Source organism: Podarcis vaucheri, assembly GCF_965113315.1.
Source record: "Podarcis vaucheri genome assembly, chromosome: 2".
Lineage (NCBI taxonomy): Eukaryota > Metazoa > Chordata > Lepidosauria > Squamata > Lacertidae > Podarcis > Podarcis vaucheri.
In genome coordinates this window covers 93,812,508-93,834,576 of record NC_138760.1, presented here as the reverse complement: position 1 = coordinate 93,834,576, position 22,069 = coordinate 93,812,508, and the positions used below count along the sequence as shown (strand labels likewise).

Below are 22,069 nucleotides of genomic sequence, written 5' to 3'. Positions count from 1 at the left end.
ATGATACTTTTTTCTTGTACAAACATAAAGTAACAAAATACAGAATGGTTCTTATTTACAAACGGGCCTCTTCATAGTATAGGCAAGACATCTACATATTGAGATTTAGCAAGGAGCTAAGAACAGCCTTAGCCAAAACGGGGGGGGGGGGAGGGGGATGCAGTAAATTTTAATGCCAAGTTTTCTCAAGGCCCTATGGTTTTGAATAGAAAAGAATATATTTTGACTAAACTGCCTCCACCCAGTAGCTCTTGTGTTTTTCATATGGGGCAGCTCAACCTATTGCCAGCAAAAGCAGTTGGGAGGCTGGTTCAGTTTTGTTACTTCACTCTAAACTTTAATTTCCATGCCGTGACAATTTAATTCCTGCCACATGTACATTACACAAACCTGCCTCATTCATGCTAGTTGGATAGACAGGCAAGGAGAATGACCAGCCCTGAAGTCTAGATAACCACTGGAGATCTTTTTAGCTCCCTTTGTTGCCTGGGACTTTAGCAGGCATTATTCACTCTTTAAAGCATGTATTTGCTTTTATAAACACTAAAAGCTTGTTTCTTTTTAAAGACATCCTGTTTAACCATAAGCATCTCTAGGAAGTTAAGCGGGCACCCAATACAACCCATACCATGCCCTCTTCCACTACTGCTACAGATCTGCAGCATACCCAAAACTTGCACATAATCCAGAGATTTGTTAAATCCAGAGCCTTCACCACTAAGAGCAGCTATTTGAGTGAAGGGGGAGCCGGTCCTCACAAGACCAGGCACATATCATATAGACAGGATTCTGTATTTGGATGGTTGTATGTTACACAAAAAAAGCACACGATTCATTAAACCAGGGTTTGACCAAGATGTGTTCTCCTTTGATTTAAAAACAAATGGCAAACATGTATATTCACAATCCAGTCCATCACAAGAACAATTCCAGAATTTATTTAAAAGATTCATCCTTACTTGTTTTAAGTAAGTCCAGATATTTTTCTGTGACTTAAATGGTGGTTTGTAAAAAGACCAATGTGTTGTCATCAGTGTTAAGATGCCCACTTTCTTGTCAGTCTGAATGCTTTTACTCCCTGCTGTAGAAAGCTGGCTTAGGAAGCAGCACTCTCTTTCATGGCAGTTCTATATTTCCCAGTCATCTCCTTTGGTAATGGCACTTTACCAGGGCAGGGAATTTGGCCTTCAATTTCACACATGCATTCCCGCAAGTGGTACTTTTTGGGGCCAAACGTTGCGGGATGCCGTAGCTTCATTTTCTCTTGTGCTTCTCCCTGCAGTGTTTCCCTACAAAAGAAAAAGAAAATAAGAAAGAAATTTGGTGTAAGGACAAGAAGTGCTAGGCAGTGATCAATGCATCGCAACAATCAAACTAGTTCACACATAATTCTTGAAAGTACAGTTGAGGCACCTGTGTTCCTCCAGATGTTGGGAGTGCAACTCTCTTCACCAAACTGGCTATGGCTATTAAAAGTCCCCAAACCTGGAAAGCCAATGCTTCTTCCTCTCCTCTCATGCATTTAATAGCAAATTATAATTGTTAACAGTGACTTCTTCTATCACAGATGATTGTTTGGTGTTTGACATGCTGCCTTGCTTCATTTCATGTTTTATGTCAAAACTGCTGGGAACACATAACTGCTGTAATAATAGTTCTGCCCTTGAGTGTTTAGGGCTTCTCTCGGTATTAAAGCTGCTCCAAGTCTGCTGTGCTACTCATCTAGCCTCACAGGGCTGTGTAACCCTAGGACTGTATGGTCTGGTCCTGACTGGATGGATACTAGAATCAGCAAGGGATACCCACATGACCTGAAAGTGTTGCTGTGCAATGCCAGGTCAATGATTCATAAGACCACTGCCATCCGTGACTTGATCATGGATGGAGGACTTGATCTGGCATGTGTAACAGAGACTTGGTTGGATGAAGCAGATGGGCCTGTCCTTGCCGCTGCTTGTCCACCAGGTTTCTCTTACGCACAGCAAGCCAGGTCATGTGGGCGGGGAGGGGGGGTTGCAGTGATTTTTAGGAAGTCATTAGTTTGCACCAGGCGTCCTATTGGGAAGACCCAGTTTTCCAAGTGCATGTTCTGGAAGTTGGGCAATAGCGGCAGTACAGGATTCCTTTTGGTGTACCGACCTCCTCGCTGCACCAAGGCTTCCCTGCCCAAGCTGCTTCAGGTCGTGGCGGATGTTCTCCTGGAGACACCTAGTTTGGTCGTCCTAGGGGATTGTAACATCCATGCCAACACGACCTTACAAGGGGCCGCTCGAGACCTCGTGGAAAGCATGGCTATTGACTGTTTGGCTCCGAAGCGCCCTCTCTGATTGCATGGAGCCCGGACAGCCCCGTGGTTTTCCACAGATCTGAGGGCAATGAAACAATCGTTGAGACGGCTAGAGTGCCGGTGGCGGATAACTCATTCCGAATCTGACCGGATACAGGTTAGAGCTCAACGTTGAGCCTACCAAGTGGCGATAGCGACGGCGAAGAAGACTTTCTTCACCGCCTCTATTGCATCTGCAGGAAACAGCAGCAGGAGACTTTTTCAGGTGGTCCACAATTTAGCGGAACCACCTGCTACATCGGGGCCCAGTACAGGCCACATGATCTCCTGCAATGATTTTGCAAAGTTTTTTGCAGATAAAATCGCTCAGATTCGGGAAGAAGTAGACTCTACCTTGGGAGCAGGGCCGGGGCGGGAGAGTGCTAGAGTTTTGTCTAGTCAAGTTGCGTGGGATCAATTCCAATCTGTTACCTCTGAGGATGTGGACAGGCTGCTTGGACGAGTGAAACCAACCACCTGTCTCCTGGATCATTGCCCATCCTGGCTTATAAAAGCTAGCCGGGAAGGACTGGGTGATGGGCTTCGTGGGGTGGTGAATGCTTCGCTCCGTGAGGGAGCCTTCCCAGACCCGCTGAAAGAGGCGGTTATTAAACCGCTTCTTAAAAAACCATCTTTAGATGCGGCCACGATGGCCAACTATCGCCTAGTCTCAAATCTTCCATTCTTGGGCAAGGTGATTGAGCGAGTGGTTGCTGAACTACTCCAGGCACGCCTGGAAGAAGCAGACTATTTGGATCCCTTCCAGTCGGGATTCAGGCCTCATCATGGGACTGAAACTGCCTTAGTCGCACTGGTTGATGATCTCCAGCGGGCTAGGGACAAAGGTGAGAGCTGTTTCCTAGTTCTGCTGGCTCTCTCAGCGGCATTTGATACCATCAAACATAACATCCTTCTGAACCGTCTTGAGGGGCTGGGAGCTGGGGGCACTGTCATACAGTGGTTCCGCTCCTTCCTCCTGGGCCGTGTTCAGAAAGTGGTGGTAGGGGATGAGTGTTCAGACCCCTGGGCTCTCATTTGTGGGGTGCCTCAGGGTTCTGTCCTCTCCCCCATGCTTTTCAACATTTACATGCAGCTGCTGGGAGAGATCATCAGGAGGTTTGGGCTGGGTGTTCATCAGTATGCGGATGATACCCAGCTCTACCTCTCTTTTAAATCAGAACCAGTGAAGGCGGTGAAGGTCCTGTGTGAGTGTCTGGAGGCGGTTGGAGGATGGATGGTGGCTAACAGATTGAGGTTGAATCCTGACAAGACAGAAGTACTGTTTTGGGGGGACAGGAGGCAGGCAGGTGTGGAGGATTCCCTGGTCCTGAATGGGGTAACTGTGCCCCTGAAGGACCAGGTGCGCAGCCTGGGAGTCATATTGGACTCACAGCTGTCCATGGAGGCACAGGTCAAACCTGTGTCCAGGGCAGCTGTTTACCAGCTCCATCTGGTACGTAGGCTGAGACCCTATCTGCCTGCGGACTGTCTCGCCAGAGTGGTGCATGCTCTGGTTATCTCCCGCTTGGACTACTGCAATGCGCTCTACATGGGGCAACCTTTGAAGGTGACTCGGAAACTACAACTAATCCAGAATGCGGCAGCTAGACTGGTGACTGGGAGCAGCCACCGAGACCATATAACACCGGTCTTGAAAGACCTACATTGGCTCCCAGTACGTTTCCGAGCACAATTCAAAGTGTTGGTGCTGACCTTTAAAGCCCTAAATGGCCTCGGTTCAGTATACCTGAAGGAGCGTCTCCACCCCCATCGTTCTGCCCGGATGCTGAGGTCCAGCACCGAGGGCCTTCTGGCGGTTCCCTCATTGCGAGAAGCAAAACTACAGGGAACCAGGCAGAGGGCCTTCTCGGTAGTGGCGCCCGCCCTGTGGAACGCCCTCCCACAAGATGTCAAAGCGATAAACAACTACCTGACATTCAGAAGACATCTTAAGGCAGCCCTGTTCAGGGAAGTTTTTAACGTGTGATATTTTAGTGTATTTTTGGTTTCTATGGAAGCCACCCAGAGTGGCTGGGGAGGCCCAGCCAGATGGGTGGGGTATAAATAAATTATTATTATTATTATTATTATTATTATTATTATTATTATTATTACATTAATTGCTGCTAAGCTTGACTATTCTCTAAGCTCCCCAGTATTTGAACACTTTGGGAAGTGCTGCAAAACCTTTATCCGCAATAAGCATCTAATGTAAGCTTGTAATTAGCAGATTACCTGGAACAAGTAAGCATTGCCTCCTGGTGACCAGGCTTTTGTAAATTTAAAGAATGAAGGTGTTTTTTTACAGCTTTCTCGGGCCATCAAGTGGTGCCCATAAATGACATAAAAATGACATTTATGACAAAGGATATGTGGGCTACATACCAGAAAGCTTATTTTAAGGTGCAGAACTCAAGCCTGCAGGAGGATGGAGTTTTAATAGCATGTTTGTGTGCATTTAAAACATTGCCCTTATCCCAGTCCAATTGAATGGGGTAGACTCAAAAGTTTGGTTCTACAGCCAAAAACAAGCAGAGCCATATATGTATTTATGTGCGTGTTTTACTTACTCGCTTTTACCAAGAACTTTCTTAACATGTTCTGCGATCTCTTTGTTAGTCTTCTCTTCCACATCAACCAGGACTTGCTCTCCAGTATCTGCAGAGGAGAGAGCATGACAGGGTATCTACAGGCAGCTGTCTCAACCAGGATGCTCTGAAGACACCGTCTCCTTTGGAGAGTGGCGCTACCCCTTATTTGCCAACCTGTCAACTGTCAGTCTTGGGAAGGTGTTTGCCTAAGCAGAGGGTATTCCAATGCACTTCAACAAAAGCTAAACAAAACCATGCATGTTACTTACCTAAATAGAATTTTAAGAATGGCGATGGTGTCATGTTCTTAAACATCACAATCTGAAGCCAAGGGTTTTTGTACTGAATCTGAGGTATGTTGAAGAACACAAATTTTCTGTGGAAAGAGCAGGAGAAAAGTAAGGAAGACAGTGGATGCACTCGGCATTTTAGAATATGAATTCAGTGAAACTTAAGACTCTTGCCAAAGAAAAGGAGAAAAAGGCAGCTCTGTGTGTGAGAGAGAGAAAAGGCATCAGATTCAGGAGGCAGGAACCCAAGCTCAGAGGTAGTTTCCCTCACCCTCCAGTATGTCTCATAGCAGACATATCCGCATAAGCATTGCCAAAACAGTGGGCATGTTAATCAGTTGCTGAAAAACCAAAATGTCCATGAACACTGAGGAAGAGTAACAAATTTACTGTGGTGTAAATAAAAGCCACAGGGAGCCAATATGATGCAGTGGTTATATTGAGCTAGGATGACAGCCCTGGTTCAAAGCCATACTCAACCCTTTGAGGCTTTCGAGATGGTAACTGGCTCAAGTTACTTCAAAGGGTTGTTGTGAAGATAAAATGGAAGGGTGAACTGCATGCACCACATTAAGGTCTTGGAAAGAAAGATGGGCTGGGCATTATTTTATTTATTCATTTCATAAAATGTATACACCACTCGATTGCTAAAAAAATAACATCATCAAAGAGGTTCACAAAAAGGAATAACAATAACAACAGCAAGCTGTTACTTCATCTGACTGTATGAGGAAACTGTGCAGTCTCAAAGTAGGCCGAGAAACATTAAAGGAACATTAAAGGTAAAGGTAAAGGACTGGTAAAGGTAAAGGACCCCTGACAGTTGAGTCCAGACGCGAACAACTCTGGGGTTGCGGCGCTCATCTCGCTTTATTGGCCAAGGGAGCCAATATTTGTCCGCAGACAGTTTTTCCGGGTCATGTGGCCAGCATGACTAAGCCGCTTCTGGCGAAACCAGAGCAGCGCACAGAAACGCCGTTTACCTTCCCGCCGGAGTGGTACCTATTTATCTACTTGCACTCTGACGTGCTTTTGAACTGCTAGGTGGGCAGGAGCTGCCCAGAAAGCAGGACTAGATCTAATGAGCTTGAACTACAAGAAGGCAGATATTTCAGTTGACCATTGGAAGAAACTTGTTGGTATCAGAGGAGCTAGGCAATGGAGTGGGTGGGTAGGTAGACACCTCTGAGAGGTCTTCCTGGTCCGGATTTATCCCGCACCGGAGCAGGCCATGGATAAGGATGGCCTGCGCGGGATCAACTCCAATCCCGTATCTAGCAGTTCCCCTACGCCAGGGGGGCAGCTCGGCTTGCCTTGGGGCTCGTTCCCCAGCCCCGGCGAGCGCTTCAGCAGCGTGGCGAGCGCGGAGAGATGCGCAACAATCCCTGGGACAGGGGGGCGGAGGGAGGCTCCTTGCTCGAGGGGTCGCCGCTCACCTGGCTCCTTCGCTGAGAGGCCCCCTCGTGTTGTAGTTCACCGTCATCACCTTCACGGCGTCCTTGAAGATGATGTCGCCCTGGCTCAGGTACTGCAGCGTCCTGCGGATGGGGAAGCGGCCTTTCATCGGCATGGCGGCGGCAGCCCGGCGCGCACCGCGTAGCCAAAGGCAGCGGCACGAGTCGGCGGCGGCGGAACTTCCTTGCTCCGACCCACCCGGACGGGAGAGGAAACGGAGCGCCGATCGCAAGGGGATGCGGGAAGTGTAGTTTCCGGGAGCGCGGAGGAGGAGGCGGGTCTAGTCGCAGGGCATGGGATCGGAAGAGGAAGGCTGTTTACACTGCGATCGGGGGCTGTTTACATTGCGATCCGAGAGAATAGTGAGCGCAAAACACCTAGAACTGCGCAAATGGAGAGGCATTCAGTAAAATGCACAAACGCGCATTCCAGACGCTCGGCTGGCGGCGCTGATTTGCAACCACCGGCATTGTACTACTGTATTTGAGTGCATGGGAAAGTTACGCAGGCTGTTCTCACAACTTTGCGCTGCACGAGATCCTGTTCTGATGCTGCTGCTGCGAGGAAACGCCGCCAGCGGAATGTGGAAATGCTTCGGCTCGTTTGTAAAGTTTGAAGGGCTGCTTCAGTACAAGGCCGAGTTTTCAGCATTGAAGTAAATGAACTAGGAGGGCAAAGCTTTGATTTCCAAAAAAATCTAGTACCAAATTGAGTATGGCATCTTTCCCCTATGGAACCACGTTTTTTTCTTAAACATACCCTAAATAATATGTGGTGACCCTGATCATATGTGGAGAAAGCCAGCTTCTGTTAAAATAAAAATCCAAAAAGCAAGGTTCTCAAAATGTGGAAAAAAGGAAATGCATCTCACACAGCTCAGCACTCAGAAATGTTCAAATGCTTCCTTTCTGGCCAACAGGAATTGTATTGAATGGAGTATTTCACCTTGTGGAGCTTCTTCCATGATTGTTAAATATGTATTCCCCACTGCTACACCAAATGATGGTCAAAGCAATTAACAACACAAAATACACTTAAAAATAATCAAATATAATAAAATATCAGTACAGTGGTGCCTCGCAAGACGAAATTAATTCGTTCCGCAAGTCTCTTCGTCTTGCGGTTTTTTCGTCTTGCGATGCACGGTTTCCCATAGGAATGCATTGAAAATCAATTAATGCGTTCCTAGGGAAACCGCCTTCAGACCAGGTCCAGGGAGTCTGTCCCCGGACCTCTTCTGAAGGCGGGGGGGGCAAGGGCTTTTCTTCCCACCCCCAGCATTTTAAAAAACCCTGGGACAGCGGAGGACTTCTCCGCTGTCCGGGCAATCTTAAAATGCTGGCGGGGGGCATTTTAAAATCGCCCTGGGACAGCGGAGGACTTCTCCGCTGTCCGGGGCGATTTAAAAGCCCCTGGGAAGGCAGGCAGGGGGGACAAAGACTTTTGCCCCCCGCCAGCCTTCAGAAGGTGCTCCCGCCCCCCCGCCCCGCTTCGGACCACCGTTCTGAAGCGGGGCGGTGGGGGAAGGTGTTCCCGCCCCCCGCCGCGCTTCGGACTACCGTTCTGAAGCGGGGCGGGGGGGGGAAGGTGTTCCCGCCCCCCCGCCCCGCTTCGGACCACCGGGAGAAGCGATCTCCCCGCAGCCGCTTGCTTCAAAAGAGTTCCGGGGGGCCCCCGGACCTCTTTTGAAGCAAGCGGCTGCGGAGAGAAGCGATCCGCTTGCTTCAAAAGAGGTCCGGGACCTCCTTTGAAGCAAGCGGCTGCGGGGAGAAGCGCAGCCGCTTGCTTCAAAAGAGGTCCGGGGGCAGCGGGAAGCGCTTCCCGCTGCCCCCGGACCTCTTTTGAAGCAAGGGGCGGTGGGGAGAAGCGATCTCCCCGCCGCCCCTTGCTTCAAAAGAGAAGACCCGCTGTCCCCGAGGCAAGCTTCGTTTTGCAAAGCAAGCCCATAGGGCAATTCGTCTTGCGAGGCAACTCGAAAACGAAAAAACCTTTCGTTTTGCGAGTTTTTCGTCTTGCGAGGCGTTCGTCTTGCGGGGTACCACTGTAATCTCAAAACAAAACAAAAACAGGTGTAAAAAGTCAACATATTTTCAATTCAGCCAATGGACCAAATTCTAAATAAATATATATATATGTAGGTCACCAGAGATGCTCCTTTTGCAAGGAGTTAGAGACTGGCATCAGCAACTAAGGCCCTCTCCCGCATTCCAACTGAATGCCCTTCAGAAGTAGGCAGGAAAGAAAGATCCTATGAGAACCAGCAGAGAGAAAGTGGTTGGTTTTCCAAATAACTCAGAAGTCAAGTGGGGCTTTGTAGGTCGCAACCAGTCAAGAAAACAGTGTTTTTCTCCATACAGTTAAAACTGCTTCAGTACTCTGGCCAGTATCCAAAGAGCTATTTTAGGCATGCCCAATGAGGATTTTTGATTTCCTCCACTTTTAGGCAGAAGCCAACCCCAACTACCGCAAACTGCTTTTAAAATCCTCCTTGTCTGAAAAGTCATTTGCCCTATGGCAAGGATGGGAAAACATTCTTATGTTGAAGAAACACTTCGATAAAACCCTATTAGGCAGGCAAAATTACCGGTAGATGAACAATTCTTTGGATCCTAACATTACTCTCAAGGTATTCTCAAAGAATATTGTGAACCCATTCAACAATTTTTATAGTTATGCCATAATTACCTGCTCTGAAAAAAGAACTCAGAGGCCATAAAAGGGTCTTTATTTATTTTAATAGTATAAACCTTCTGTAGGCAGAAATATTAAGCCACAACAATATAATGCCACATTTAGACAGCATTTAATAAAATGCATAAGCATGCACTGCAATACTCTATATACACACACAACAATGCAAATTTCTCTTCATGACTGAAGACATTGATTAGATATAAAAATTCAGATAAAAAAGAACATGCTATTTTAAATGCTATCACATTTACAAAGCTGATTTCACAAAATAAACTGTGAGGAAGCAACAGCTTTTGTCAGGTTTTAAACCTTGTATTTAAAAAAGAAGATACAGAGACAATAGACAATGAAAAGCACAGGGTTACAAAAGGTACCCCAGGGAATTATCACCTATCTTGTAGCAAATAGGTTAGCTTTAGTAAGAGCTTAGCGCTTGAAGGGTTTTCCAAATACATACAACAATTATATAATGGATAAATATGAGCAGTTGTTTTGTTACAAAACTATTGGGAACAATGGTGTTATTTAGAATTAGTGGTTAGTCACAGAAGTCTTTTCGGCATATGAGTTCCATAGATACTGCAAGTAAATATACTGTATTTTGGTCAATAGACTACTCAAAACTCCTCCAGCCTTATGGTAAGATTTCTATTTTTCCACACCCCTGCCCCTCCAAATGTGGTACAGAAAGCAAAAGTAACATAATTGTTTCCAGAAACAGCTTAAATCATCCACTGGCCAGAATCAGAAATCAGGTTAGTACCTCTATTACAGGGGATTATACCTTTTAAGGAACAATAAAAAATGGGGAAATCATTTTATGATAGAAGCCTTCTATTCAATGTTAACTTTAATTAAAGCAAACAGAGTACCGATTGTCATAACACTAAATCAATGGAGCTTCCTGCCAAAAATGTTTCAAAAACATCCACAGCTGGAATATTTCTTTTTAAAAAAACAACAAAAAACCCCACTATGTACATTTATTAAGCAGCAGGTCAGGAAATGGAAGCTGGGCAGAAATGCTTCTCCAAGGATTGCACGCCCAACATAAAGGAGCATTTAAATCCTGCAAGTGCAAGACTATGCAGGTGCTAGATTTTATACTACTAGGAGCACTCCTTAGTTCACCAAAACTTTTAAAAGATCAGACCTAGAGCACTGACCAGTAGGAAAATGTATGGAGATCAGGTCTTAAGACAGTATAGGCATCAGGAGGATTGTTAAGGTGGTGAAGAGAACAGCAAGCTTCATTTTCCAAGAATTAACTTTGGGCATAGTTCTTCCTAATGCTAGTACAATACAGTCGTACCTTGGAAGCTGAATGCCTTGGCTCCCAAACAAATCGGCTCCTGAACAATCAAAACGTGAGTGTTCCGGGTTTTCAGAAGCCAAATGTCCAGTGTGGCTTCCGATTGGCTGCAGGACGCTCCTGCAGCCAATTGGAAGCTGCACTTTGGTTTTTGAATGGTTCTGGGAGTCGAATGAACTCCCGGAATGCATTCTGTTCAAAAACTAAGGTACCTGTATGTGCAGTGATCCTCACAAGAGACTAATTTCTCTCTTTTCCTCTCTGGATGTGGAAGGATGTGGATATGGTACCAAGGCATTGTGGAAAAAGCAAAGTGTGTGTACCTCCCAAGCCCTCCATCAAGCTCCTGCCGCCCTCCATGCTATGCATGTTACTTCAATTCCAAAGAAAGCAAAGATTGGATGATGACATGGGAGGCACACACAGACCTGCCATAGCCTATAATATCTTGGCTTCCCGCTTGGGTGCATGGCTCTCATCCACACATGCTAAAAGAGGAAGGGGAGAAATGTGTCTTTCTTGGAATGTCGACAGAGATCTTTCAATGTACCAGGAAGCATCTTGTCCTTTGTTTACTTCTTTCATTAAAAGGAAACGTCTCCCTTAAAATATAGTTCATAATTATCTCGGACCACATTCTATACGACTCGTGCATGCTCAGCTAGCTGTCATTCTTGACCAACTGTTGCCGTCTGAAACCAAAGTTTCTTCCATGGGAAAAGAAGGAAAGAATGCCTAAACAAGCCAGAGTAACTATATAAACAGGTTTTAGGGAAGGTAGGACAGTAAGAAATATTGTCTGTAACACACAAACTACTTTCCTGTACAGGTTATCTGGAAACCTTCAATAGACTTTCACTAGTAGCAGAAGACAATTCCTAAAAGCTTGTTGTTGTTTTTTAAAAAACATTCCTTTTAGTGGTCTGTCTCTAAAAAGAAATGCATTATATTTGCCAGGAAAGATATGGTGCCATGTATTACGTAGCTAGCAGATAGTGACATTTATGACACTACTCCTGCAGTTTGCCTTATGCTCAGTTACACAAGATGGTTGTCAATACAAAACTACACACATCTGTTGTGCAGCAACCTTGTTCCTTCTCATTAGCAACTTCAAGGGACATACAGACATTATAAACACAGTGATGAAGCTTTACATGCTTTAGAAAAGAAGGCTGTATATATATATATATTTTAAAAAAGCAAAACCTTTCAGAAGAGTTTTAAAAGCCCCCTTTGCATGTTGTCAATAACGTAAGAAATGTTTATGGTCCACAGATGCAATTCACCAAACACTATCACTGCACAACCTCATTTCATTTCAACAGGGCTTGTGTGTATTTAGAAACAAGATGTGGAACTATTAAATAGTTTCAGTATTAAGAAAAAGTGCAAATACATCCTGGGTTTAGAAACAGGTACCTACTCTACCAAGGAACGTGAGATGCAAATGATCATACCAGGACTGAGCTTTGAGCAAGAAATAAAATTTAGGAAGCTCAATCTTTGCAATGCATTTATAAATCTTTTTTTTTGTTAACATATAGAAATCTGATATATATGATTACATGACTGTACATAGTTCTATATACATACATACACACTTTATATTACACTGTACATAATATACCAGACTAAGTTAGATACAAGCACATAAAACATCATACACACAAATAAATATGGCCGGGATCCAAAGCACTTCTTTAGGGGAGCTCAAGAGCTTGGGTAGACCTTATTTGACTCCTCCCCCATCAAAGGCATATTATTCCTCCCTCCAATGTTACATCACAAGTTGGTTTTAAAGAAATAGGAACACCTACAGAGACATACTTTTTAAATTATGACTCTCCTTTCACAGAAACTATTTGCAGAACTCAGAACCCCTGTAACTCATGGCAAGCGAATCTCTGGGGGAGAACACGATGTTAGTTAGCTTGCCACATAGGCTCTCCCATAATCCACTGAGGCTGCAGACTAATAGACATGCATGTCTAAGCCCATCTGAAATCAATTAAACTCAAGATTGCCATCTTATTTAACAATTGACAGGGCACACAGTAAATTTGTTTTAAATGCTAATGTTTCCAATCTTGTAGATAGATAAATACATGTATCTTACTGATCTCAAAAGGAACTTGCTTCCAAGGATGCTTACTAAGTAACCCTAGACAATCTGAACTATAATCAACAATGAGCAATTACATACACTTTTTTTCCTTAAGAATATGGAAGCTAGGCTAGATGGGAAACAGTGAATGACGAAACAGGTGCCTTTTCGCAAAAAATTAAATATTGAAATATTTCATAGCAGTCATTAAATGACACTATTTAAAAACAGTACTTCAGCTGGATCCAAAATAAAGCAGAACTAAATTAATTTAAGGTTTGTGGATCAAGCTGTGCAAACCTGCAACACACAGATTTCAGTGTAGCAGACATCACTTTTAAAAGTATATGCTCCTCTGAGTTTTATAAGGAATCATTTTTGGTCTCAAAATTGTACTAAAATTATTTTTAGGATATTTTATCATGTAAATTACAAATTTCTTCATTAAAAGTGCACACTCAAGTCTTGACACTATACATACTCTAAAATATATGATTATATCTTAATTTGTTTATACCATAATAGTATAGTAGGCTCATCATGTTGGGTCTTTTGTCATTTTTAATTAAGACAAGAGTTGATTAATTTTAATCATGATTTTGACATCGTATTTTCTTTACTGAAAGACATTCAGTGCTCACAGTAGTATTGACTGAATGTGCATAAATTATTTTAGGAATAAAGTCAGAGCTAAACAGTAAGTCAAGGAAACACAACACTGTTTCACTTCCTCTGAAGCAGTTCTTCTGTGAATTAAAGGAAGTGACACCCAATGTTGTCTGTCCACTTACGCAATAGAAATCTGCTTGCACAAGGGTGCTTCTGGATTCTCTTCTCTACCCTCCAGCCCCCTGTGCCCCCATAAAAACTGCTCCAGAGGGCCTCCCAATTCTCAAAAACATGTTTTGGAGGTTTGGAATGGGGAAAAAGAAGAAATAGCCCACTGTGAAGGCAACTTGCATTACATTGTATCTCACCCTGTTTTTTAAACATTTTTAAAAGTAGGAAGTGTAACTGATTTGGATACACCCAGGTGCTTTCTAAGTGACTCATCATTTAGAGTAGTGTAGTTTAATGATCTCCGGGGCTATGCCAGCTTAAGTAATCACTGAATTCCTTCCTGAAATGTAGGTTATAAATGAAGATTCTTATGAATGGGGGTAAATAGGTGACTGAACTGTGACTGGTCCTGTAAGACATCCCTCCAACATTCCACCTGAGAGCTTAACTAGAAAGACAAAAAACAACCTTGTTGGAATATGATCTCAACTGAAGAGCAATCTGAGAAGTTGTTTTTGTGTGATTAACAACACATTATCTTAAAAATAAAGCAACACAGATCAAACAGAAAATGGCCAGCCCTTGGAAGCATTTTGACAGGTTATGACACAATAAATATTTCTTAGTACTCCAGACTTTAAAAAGAATCCACAAAGTTATGTTATGGGAGCAGGGAGTCCCTTCATGCATGATACTTTTCCTATATAGAGGTAAGATCTCTGTAGAAATATATTTCCATGAGCCCTGGAAAGTGGGGAAATCATTGAAATGTCTATTTTGTCAAGAGATTTATGTGTGTTTGGATACAGTAGAACAAAGCACACCTGAACAGATGCAAGCATGTGGAAATGGGCAGCTGTATGATATGCATGCAGCTGACTGCTAACTTTTTCCTACAGAATTATGCCCAGGTAGAGAAAATGCCATGCGCAAAGTTGCTCAGAATATAACATGCTGTATTGCAAGTGGAGAAAATGGCAAGCAGTGGAATTCAAACCAAAGATTCTCCAGGATGAGAGTTGGCTTTCCTGGCTGAGTGGCTAAACCAGCATAAGTCCCCCACTCTGGCTCAGCCGGGGCTCAACTATCATAAGTCCCCCCAAAGGGACACGGCAGAGCAAGGGGAGACCTATTCTAACCCCCTTTCAACTGGGTCATGTGACCTAGCAACCTGGCATAATGTGACAAGTGAAAAAGGCGGAGTCAGTCGAATTCCTCCTGAAAGGAGTTTGGGATGGGGAAACTCAAGCTGTTTTAAGTTACACTGACTTACCATAGCTAGGGATTGCTCAGAGCAGCTATAATCCTGGGAGTAAATTTCACTGAACCCAGTGGAACTTTCTCCTGAGTAGACACATATAGGATTTGGACCGTAAAACAGAGTTTCTAACCTTTAAGAAAAAGACTAAGCCTCAAATTCTGAAGTAACCACAGTACTGGACAATGTGATATGCCAAAATAGTATTCTCAAGTGTCAGACAGAATGAATGAGTTTGAAATTATAATGTACTAAAGGGCACATTTGCTGTTTTTGAAACTGATAGCATCCTCATCACTTAGCGACTGATGCAGCACAATAAAAAGGCATCTTATGCTACAGCATTTATAAGTAAACAGCACCAGGCTCGAAAATCTCAATGGTTACCCTTTACAAAGCCAAGAAGTTAGAATGCTCTTTTCTAGTGTGAATAACTTCTACGGCATCTTACTCAGCTGACAGCAAAGCCATAAATCTTGTGTCACTTATGCTGTAAACATTTAGTAAAGTTTAACTTCAAATAGTATAGAAATCTCATGGAAAGGATCACATTATTAATAAACACATACAATTGGAATTTTGTAGCATAAATGATTGTCTCCCACAGCTCTTCCATGTTTTCACAGAAATCACTAGCATATGACTGCATTTAAAACACAATTATTCATTTACCCTGAATGCTATTAATCACTTACCTTGCTCATACAAGCAAGAGGATGACAAAATCATAGCTTTAACAAGAAGTGCTTTGAAAGTGCCGATAATGACTACATCCTGGTAATTTTAAAATATAAATTAAAATATATAAAATATGGGCTTGGATACAAAGAACCCTTAATCAAGTGGAAAGCACTCCTGCTTGCTCAAGGGTGAGTGTGTTGACAATTTTCTCTGCCAGCTGCAACTTTCCATGTGGCACTCTGGAGCGTGACCTGACCCTTAGGCAGTAGCAGCCCATGTGGTGGCATAGACAAGGACACTACTGCTCTCCTGGCTTCTGAACACAGTGCATCACTGACGATTACCTGGGGGTTTATTTATTTATATTATTAAATTTATTTATATTATTAAATCTATATACAGCCCTTCATCTGAAGATCTCAGGGCTGTTCACAAGATAAAAATGCAAGATAAAAACACAAAATAAATAGTTGAGAAGAAAACAATAACCCCATCTCCCATAAATACATTTAAAAGGCCATAGAATATTGATTAGCTAAAGGCCTGATTGAAGAGGAACACTTTCGCCTGGTGCCTAAAAATGTATAATGAAGGCGCCAGATGGATCTCCCTGGGGAGAGCAGTCCACAAATGGGAAGCCAGTGCAGAAAAGGCCCGTTCTTGGGTTGCCATCCTCTGCAACACTCATGAAGAAGGCACATGAAGAAGGACCTGAGATGATGAGTGAGGAGTCCAGGTTGGTTTATAAGGGGAGAGGCAGTCCTTGAAGTATTGAAATCCTGAGCCGTTTAAGGCTTTATAGATCAAAACCAGCACTTTAATTGGGCCTGGAAACTAATTGGCAGCCAGGATGCAGTTGGGCTCAAACAGTCTTGCTCCAGTGAGCGACTTGGGGCTGGGTGGCATGATAGAACCAATCAGACTTGCCAATCAGATTTGTGTGGTATGACAGAGCCAAACACATGCCCTCATGTGCCTACACAGCCCTGAGCTCCTCACCCCTCTCCATCCTGTGGAGAATAGAGAGTGTGCCAGTGACACACTGTGTCTGAAAATCAAGAGCAGTGGTGCCCCACCTGCACTGCTGCATGGGTTGTTACTGCTTAGGAGTGACTTGGCGTGTCTGCATGAAGGAAGAGGGATTAGGAGAGAGACTCATTTCATGAGCAGAACTCCACCTGCAGTTCTTTGGATCCAAGCCAGCATTCTTACTTAAGTACTTTTTAATAAGTATTCTGATATTAGAGAACCTATTTTTGCTCACAGATAATTTCCAAATAAAAATCTTGCTCAGCAATTCCCTGTAACCCTTTCATCAAAAGGCATTAAAGTATTTCTTCTGGCAGAAGTGAATCCTAGAAAAAGCGTTTTTTGCAGGTTTTAAAATCTTGTTTTTCAATGTTGATAGGAATAAGTTGTTCTTTCAATGTGGAAAAGAATAAATTTAACAAGAAAAGGGAACATGATCAAAATATTTATACACAATGCCAAGGTTAATCGGTGACTTATGATTACTTGGTTGATCTGTGAAGACGCACTGATTTCTTCTAGGAAGATGAGCCTGTTATTTGGCCATTATATTCTGCTGTCTCCATTTTCAATATGTAAGGGATGATACTGTCTATTGGAACATTTCCAATGAGCCCAGTAAAAAAGAGTTCTTCAGTAATGCTAGAGCTCATCAGTCTAAGTGCTGGCAGGCGAACTAGAATCCGGGCTAGTCTGAAATAAGAAGACAGTAGAATATGAAAAGGTATACAGGAGGTTACCAGTTTGGCATCCACTTATAGCAACTTGATTAGGTGAAAAAAGAACAGAAGAAGAGCTTGCTGAGTCAGGCCCATGGACCATCTAGTCCAGCATCCTAGAACCCTGTGCTTTGTAGCAGGGTTTTTTCCCCAGGAGATGGGGACACACACACACACACACACACGAATGTACAGATATATTTATTTGTTGTTGTTGTTGTTTAGTCGTTTAGTCGTGTCCGACTCTTCGTGACCCCATGGACCAGAGCACGCCAGGCACTTCTGTCCTCCACTGCCTCCACTGGTTGTAAATATATTTATTTACAACCCCCCAAAATAGAGTTTATGATACAGGCAAAATGCTGTTTCCCTATCCTATCTTGAGAAGTTGCTTGAAACAGAATTAGCATAGACAGTTAGTAGGTTCACTGTTCCATTCATTTCTGTAGAGATAAATAGGAGCCCTGGTAGCTTAGTAAATGCAATTTTTAAAAACACTGAAAAGGGAGATATGTAGATGAAGCACCATGGGGCAACTGATCCCATAACTATCGAAGAGCAGATGGATTATGAAATGATTCAAGTTTGCCAACATGTTTTACAAATATTTTTAAACAGCTCACAGCAACCCCATTGGCTTGGGAGAATTCAAATAAATTTTAATCCAATTTTGTGTTTTCATACGTATCTGACCGTTTTTTGTTTTTGTTTACAAATAGAGAATAACCTCATAAATGTATGAGGTTCTAAATGTAACTATTTACAAGAGCTTAAAACCATATTCTGCTTTTATATATGTAGCAATAAGACAATTATTTATATATTATTATTACTCACAAATCCTCTAGCTAACAACACTAAATGTTGTTACACTTTACTTGTGGATTTTATCACCACTGGACACCTAAGCCAATTCAGGTCCCAATGGGTAACAGAGGGGGAAAAGAATACAACTTAGCACACATCTACTTGGAAACAACAGGAATTACTTCCAGGTAAGTGCGAGAGAGAAAAAATACCTGTAAGTATCTTCTGGATACGTTTTTTGAACATAGTCTTGTAACTCCATCTGAGCTTTCTCCTGGAATTTTTCTATTTGGCTGGAGCTTGTGAGACCAGGGTGATCTAAAGAAAACACAAACATGTCATTGTGCATTTACTTGACATTTATTTTTAGAAAGAATCTTCTGTTGAAATACTTTCAGAGGCAATATATGCTATCGCATGACTTTCTCCTTTCCACAGAAAATTAGCAGGTTGGCCTCTACACAAAATAAATGGATACAAATCTGACATTAGAAATAGTAATATTTCAGTCTCTTGTGACACTCAAATGTTTGTGTGCCATTTATACATTCTTTTAAAGTTATTTCAAAATATTTATATACTGCCTGTCATATAAACATTATCAGGTAATGTACAAAAGTAAAAACAATGAAAATATAAAAAGGTAAAGGGACCCCTGACCATTAGGTCCAGTTGTGACCGACTCTAGGGTTGCGGCGCTCATCTCGCTTTATTGGCCGAGGGAACCGGCGTACAGCTGGACTAAGCCGCTTCTGGCAAACCAGAGCAATGCATGGAAACGCCGTTTACCTTCCCGCCGGAGCGGTACCTATTTATCTACTTTGCACTTGCTTTCGAACTGCTAGGTTGGCAGGAGCAGGGACCAAGCAATAGGAGCGCACCCTGTCGCGGGGATTCAAACCGCCAACCTTCTGATCGGCAAGTCCTAGGTTCTGTGGTTTAACCCACAGTGCCCCCACGTCCCGAATGAAAATATACAGTAGACTAAAAACACAAAAATATTTAATATTCTTCACACTAAAGTCTCTTCAAGATAAGAAATGATTACTATACATGAAACTGGGAGACAAATTACAGAGTTAGATATTAGGAGATGACTGCACTGTTAATTTGCTTCTTAAACAGTACAAATTTATTGTAAGTTGGGTGTAATAGGTAATAGCATTTTCCTTTATAATTTTTTAAATTAAAAGCTACCAGACATATTTCTGTTAATATTCCACATCCAATACAAAACATTGTCAGCTTTGCAAACAAAGCCTTCTCCCAAACTTTAGATTTCCTGCACAATTCAGCTCTTTACTCAAAATCAACAGCGGAGGGCCAGTTTTGTCATCAAGTATTTCTTCTGACACAAGGACAGGTAATGTCTCTGCAGACTGCATCCTACGCTATTAATATTTCCTCCTGGAAAGCTTAAGTTAGCACAAGTGGTGTGCAGGCTGTAGAAAAACTGTAGCAGACTGGTTGCAATCCACTAGCCTTACACTGTCTTCTTTAGGGTTATCCTCAAGTGTATTACTGAGTATTTCATGCTGCTGGGGTTATTCCAGATGTGGACAGATGAAATAGCAGCAAAAGGGTGGATTGATGATATAGCTTTTAAGAAAGCGTCTGGCTAATACTTTGATATTAAACATAAGTAAATCCCAATAAAACCAAAAGGAAAAATAAACAAAAATATGTCAGTTAATTGAACTATATTATGAAGTACCTTTATTCGTAGCATTTTCTTCAGCATTGGATTTAACTGGTGTCAGAGTATTGCCCTCTTGTAAATTGAGCACCAAAACAGAATTTAAGAGAAGGGAATAATTACCAAATGCCTTACCAGGACTAAAGAGGACTATAGCTTTAAGGTAAGCATATTCATATCCATCAATATCAAGCTTAGCCATGCTATTACAGAACTCCTGAAGCTTCCAGATGTGTTCCATCACTTGTTTTATTCGGTCTCCGGAAAGTTTATCTACAAGTAGACATTACACATTCTCTTAACAGAGCGCAAAACTGTAAGTCAACCAACTATCTAGACTTTTTCAGATGACAACCAGTTTTAAACTGTTCAAACCTATGCAGTCTTTCATGGAAAAATGTATCAAACTGCTAAATTTCATTCTTATTTCCACATGTCTGGTTACTCAGTGAGTTTTAATTTGTAAACCAGAAGCTTCCATATGTACTGAATTACAGAGACTTTGGAATATGACCAAATGTTCACTGGAGACCTAAGTGACTGCCAAGTAACCTAAAATGCATTACCCAGACAGGCATGTTATCTAGTTATTTGAAAGACAAAGCTTAATGTAATGATGATTGACAGTTTCCCTCTATAAATGCATATTTAGAAATATATGCTTTATCTAGCAGACTGGAATCAGCAGCTTACCCTCATCTTTTGAATGCTTCATAGATTTAACTGAATGTTTCTATAACTCTCCTCCATATGCCAGAAACTTACCCCTTGCTATTTTGTTAACAGTGTAGACAATCTGAAAATTGATGAAGCAGTGTACAAGGTAAGGAGGTGGTTCTAGTTGGGAAACTATATAATTGGTGCTAGGCTGAAGTGTGTAGGGGAAAAGATGGAATGGGTGTGATAACATTTCAAGACTGTTGACTCCTTCATGCTATTTTCATTTTTTTCTTAAAATGATTGAGGAAAATCCAATCTTTGTTGTAATTTATCAGAATTTAAGAGCACTTGACATTTTTCTTTAGATGATAGGTATAATGTTGGGGATTTTAAATTGTAAAGGTTTGTGGAATGATTCCTTCTCAGTATGAGGCATTTTTTTGGTCTTTATATTGCAACATTTGCATTTATGCAAGTCAATGCAAAAGAGCAGTTGCCATTTGTAGAAAAAGATTCTGAACAGAAAGTTGCCATTCAAGAACTAGTTCCCCATTTTCCTCTGTTAAGAACTGCATGCTGCATGACCTATATATAAAATAAGCAAAGTTCACTATTACCTAAATATTTTCCTTGGCCTATGTTGGTAATAACTGTAGATATTTATGACTCTTCTGCCACCATATTGAAAACCTTTAATCTACATTTGTTAAACATTGCAAAAATAGCAGGCTGCAAGTTGTCCTTTTCTCTTGATCAAAGAATAGCAATGATCTTGCTGTTTAATCTAACCTACACCCCAAATCTTGGGGCAAGAAACATTGCTTTAATTACTCTATCTACCCATGGCCTTCAAAAATTGGTTTAACTCGAAAGGCAGTGCACTACAACCAATACAGTTGCAGCAAGCTCTCTTATCTACTGTGATCCTTTGCTTTCCACAAGGCCAGTAATTTCACTGTGCCTGTTCTTTCCACAAATCTGGGATGCTGGAAAATCTTACAGCCCTACACTTAATCAAACGTAGGGCACCTACCTCTCCATGGCCTCTGAATATCCTGCCTCTTTCCTTGCCCAGAGGAACTACATCAGTTCTGTTGTTTTTGAGGGCTTTGCTTGGGGGCGGAACCTGCCTATTATAATTAAGTTTGAAAGGATTTAACAAATTAAATCAGTAAATGCTGGTAACTGCTAACTTTATTTTTCTAGACCCATAACAAGCACAACAAGACAGCCAAAACCAAACCCATCATACTAAAAAGTTATCCTGTAGATACATGAGCCTGCAACTTAGTAATATAGTATTACGGTTCTAGCAGATGGTTTTTGTACAACAACTGATATTTCTGTTATCTGCTGGGCAAAGGCAGCACTCTTGGGACAGACTCTGCTATATCCAGAAATGAAAGTAGGCAAGAACAGAAAGGTATGGAATTCCAGATGTACATTTTACTCATGTTTATTACTAAACATTGACCCCCCCCTTTTTTTTTTTTTGCAAACCAGGTAAGGTATTCCACAGTTCAGAATCTCTACATCCAGTAGGTACTCTCCAACTGGTACCTATTCTCTTTGGAAAGAATTAAGCCAAAATTCATGCATGACACTGTTGTTTCTCAGATAGTTTTTCTAGTGCAGTTAAGTGGCTATTCATTGGCTTTCATACA

The 22,069-nt window shown here is 42.3% G+C and overlaps 2 protein-coding genes across 9 annotated transcripts in view; both read right to left on the bottom strand.

The window, feature by feature from the left end:
- Nucleotides 1-922: 922 nt before the first annotated feature.
- MRPS25 (mitochondrial ribosomal protein S25) lies at nucleotides 923-6,879 on the bottom strand. The gene is made up of 4 exons (XM_082210814.1): nucleotides 6,644-6,879; nucleotides 5,187-5,293; nucleotides 4,897-4,984; nucleotides 923-1,289 (listed from the first exon to the last, which is right to left on the bottom strand). Exons 1-4 carry the CDS (start codon nucleotides 6,775-6,777, stop codon nucleotides 1,097-1,099), a joined length of 522 nt encoding a protein of 173 aa, XP_082066940.1. The 5' UTR covers nucleotides 6,778-6,879; the 3' UTR covers nucleotides 923-1,096.
- Nucleotides 6,880-9,381: 2,502 nt separating this feature from the next.
- Nucleotides 9,382-22,069, bottom strand: part of NR2C2 (nuclear receptor subfamily 2 group C member 2) — a 50,321-nt gene continuing 37,633 nt past the window's right edge. For 5 of the 8 annotated variants that reach the window (XM_082209768.1, XM_082209771.1, XM_082209769.1 and 2 more), the window contains 3 exons: nucleotides 19,881-20,018; nucleotides 18,262-18,367; nucleotides 9,382-17,216 (listed from right to left, as the gene is read on the bottom strand). In XM_082209768.1, coding sequence (XP_082065894.1) covers nucleotides 17,042-17,216; nucleotides 18,262-18,367; nucleotides 19,881-20,018 — 419 coding nt within the window. In that variant the 3' untranslated portion in view covers nucleotides 9,382-17,041. Of the gene's footprint in view, nucleotides 17,217-18,261; nucleotides 18,368-19,880; nucleotides 20,019-20,323; nucleotides 20,542-21,438; nucleotides 21,536-22,069 lie in introns of those variants that run through there. The other 3 variants (XM_082209770.1, XM_082209773.1, XM_082209774.1) reach the window with 3 other exon arrangements.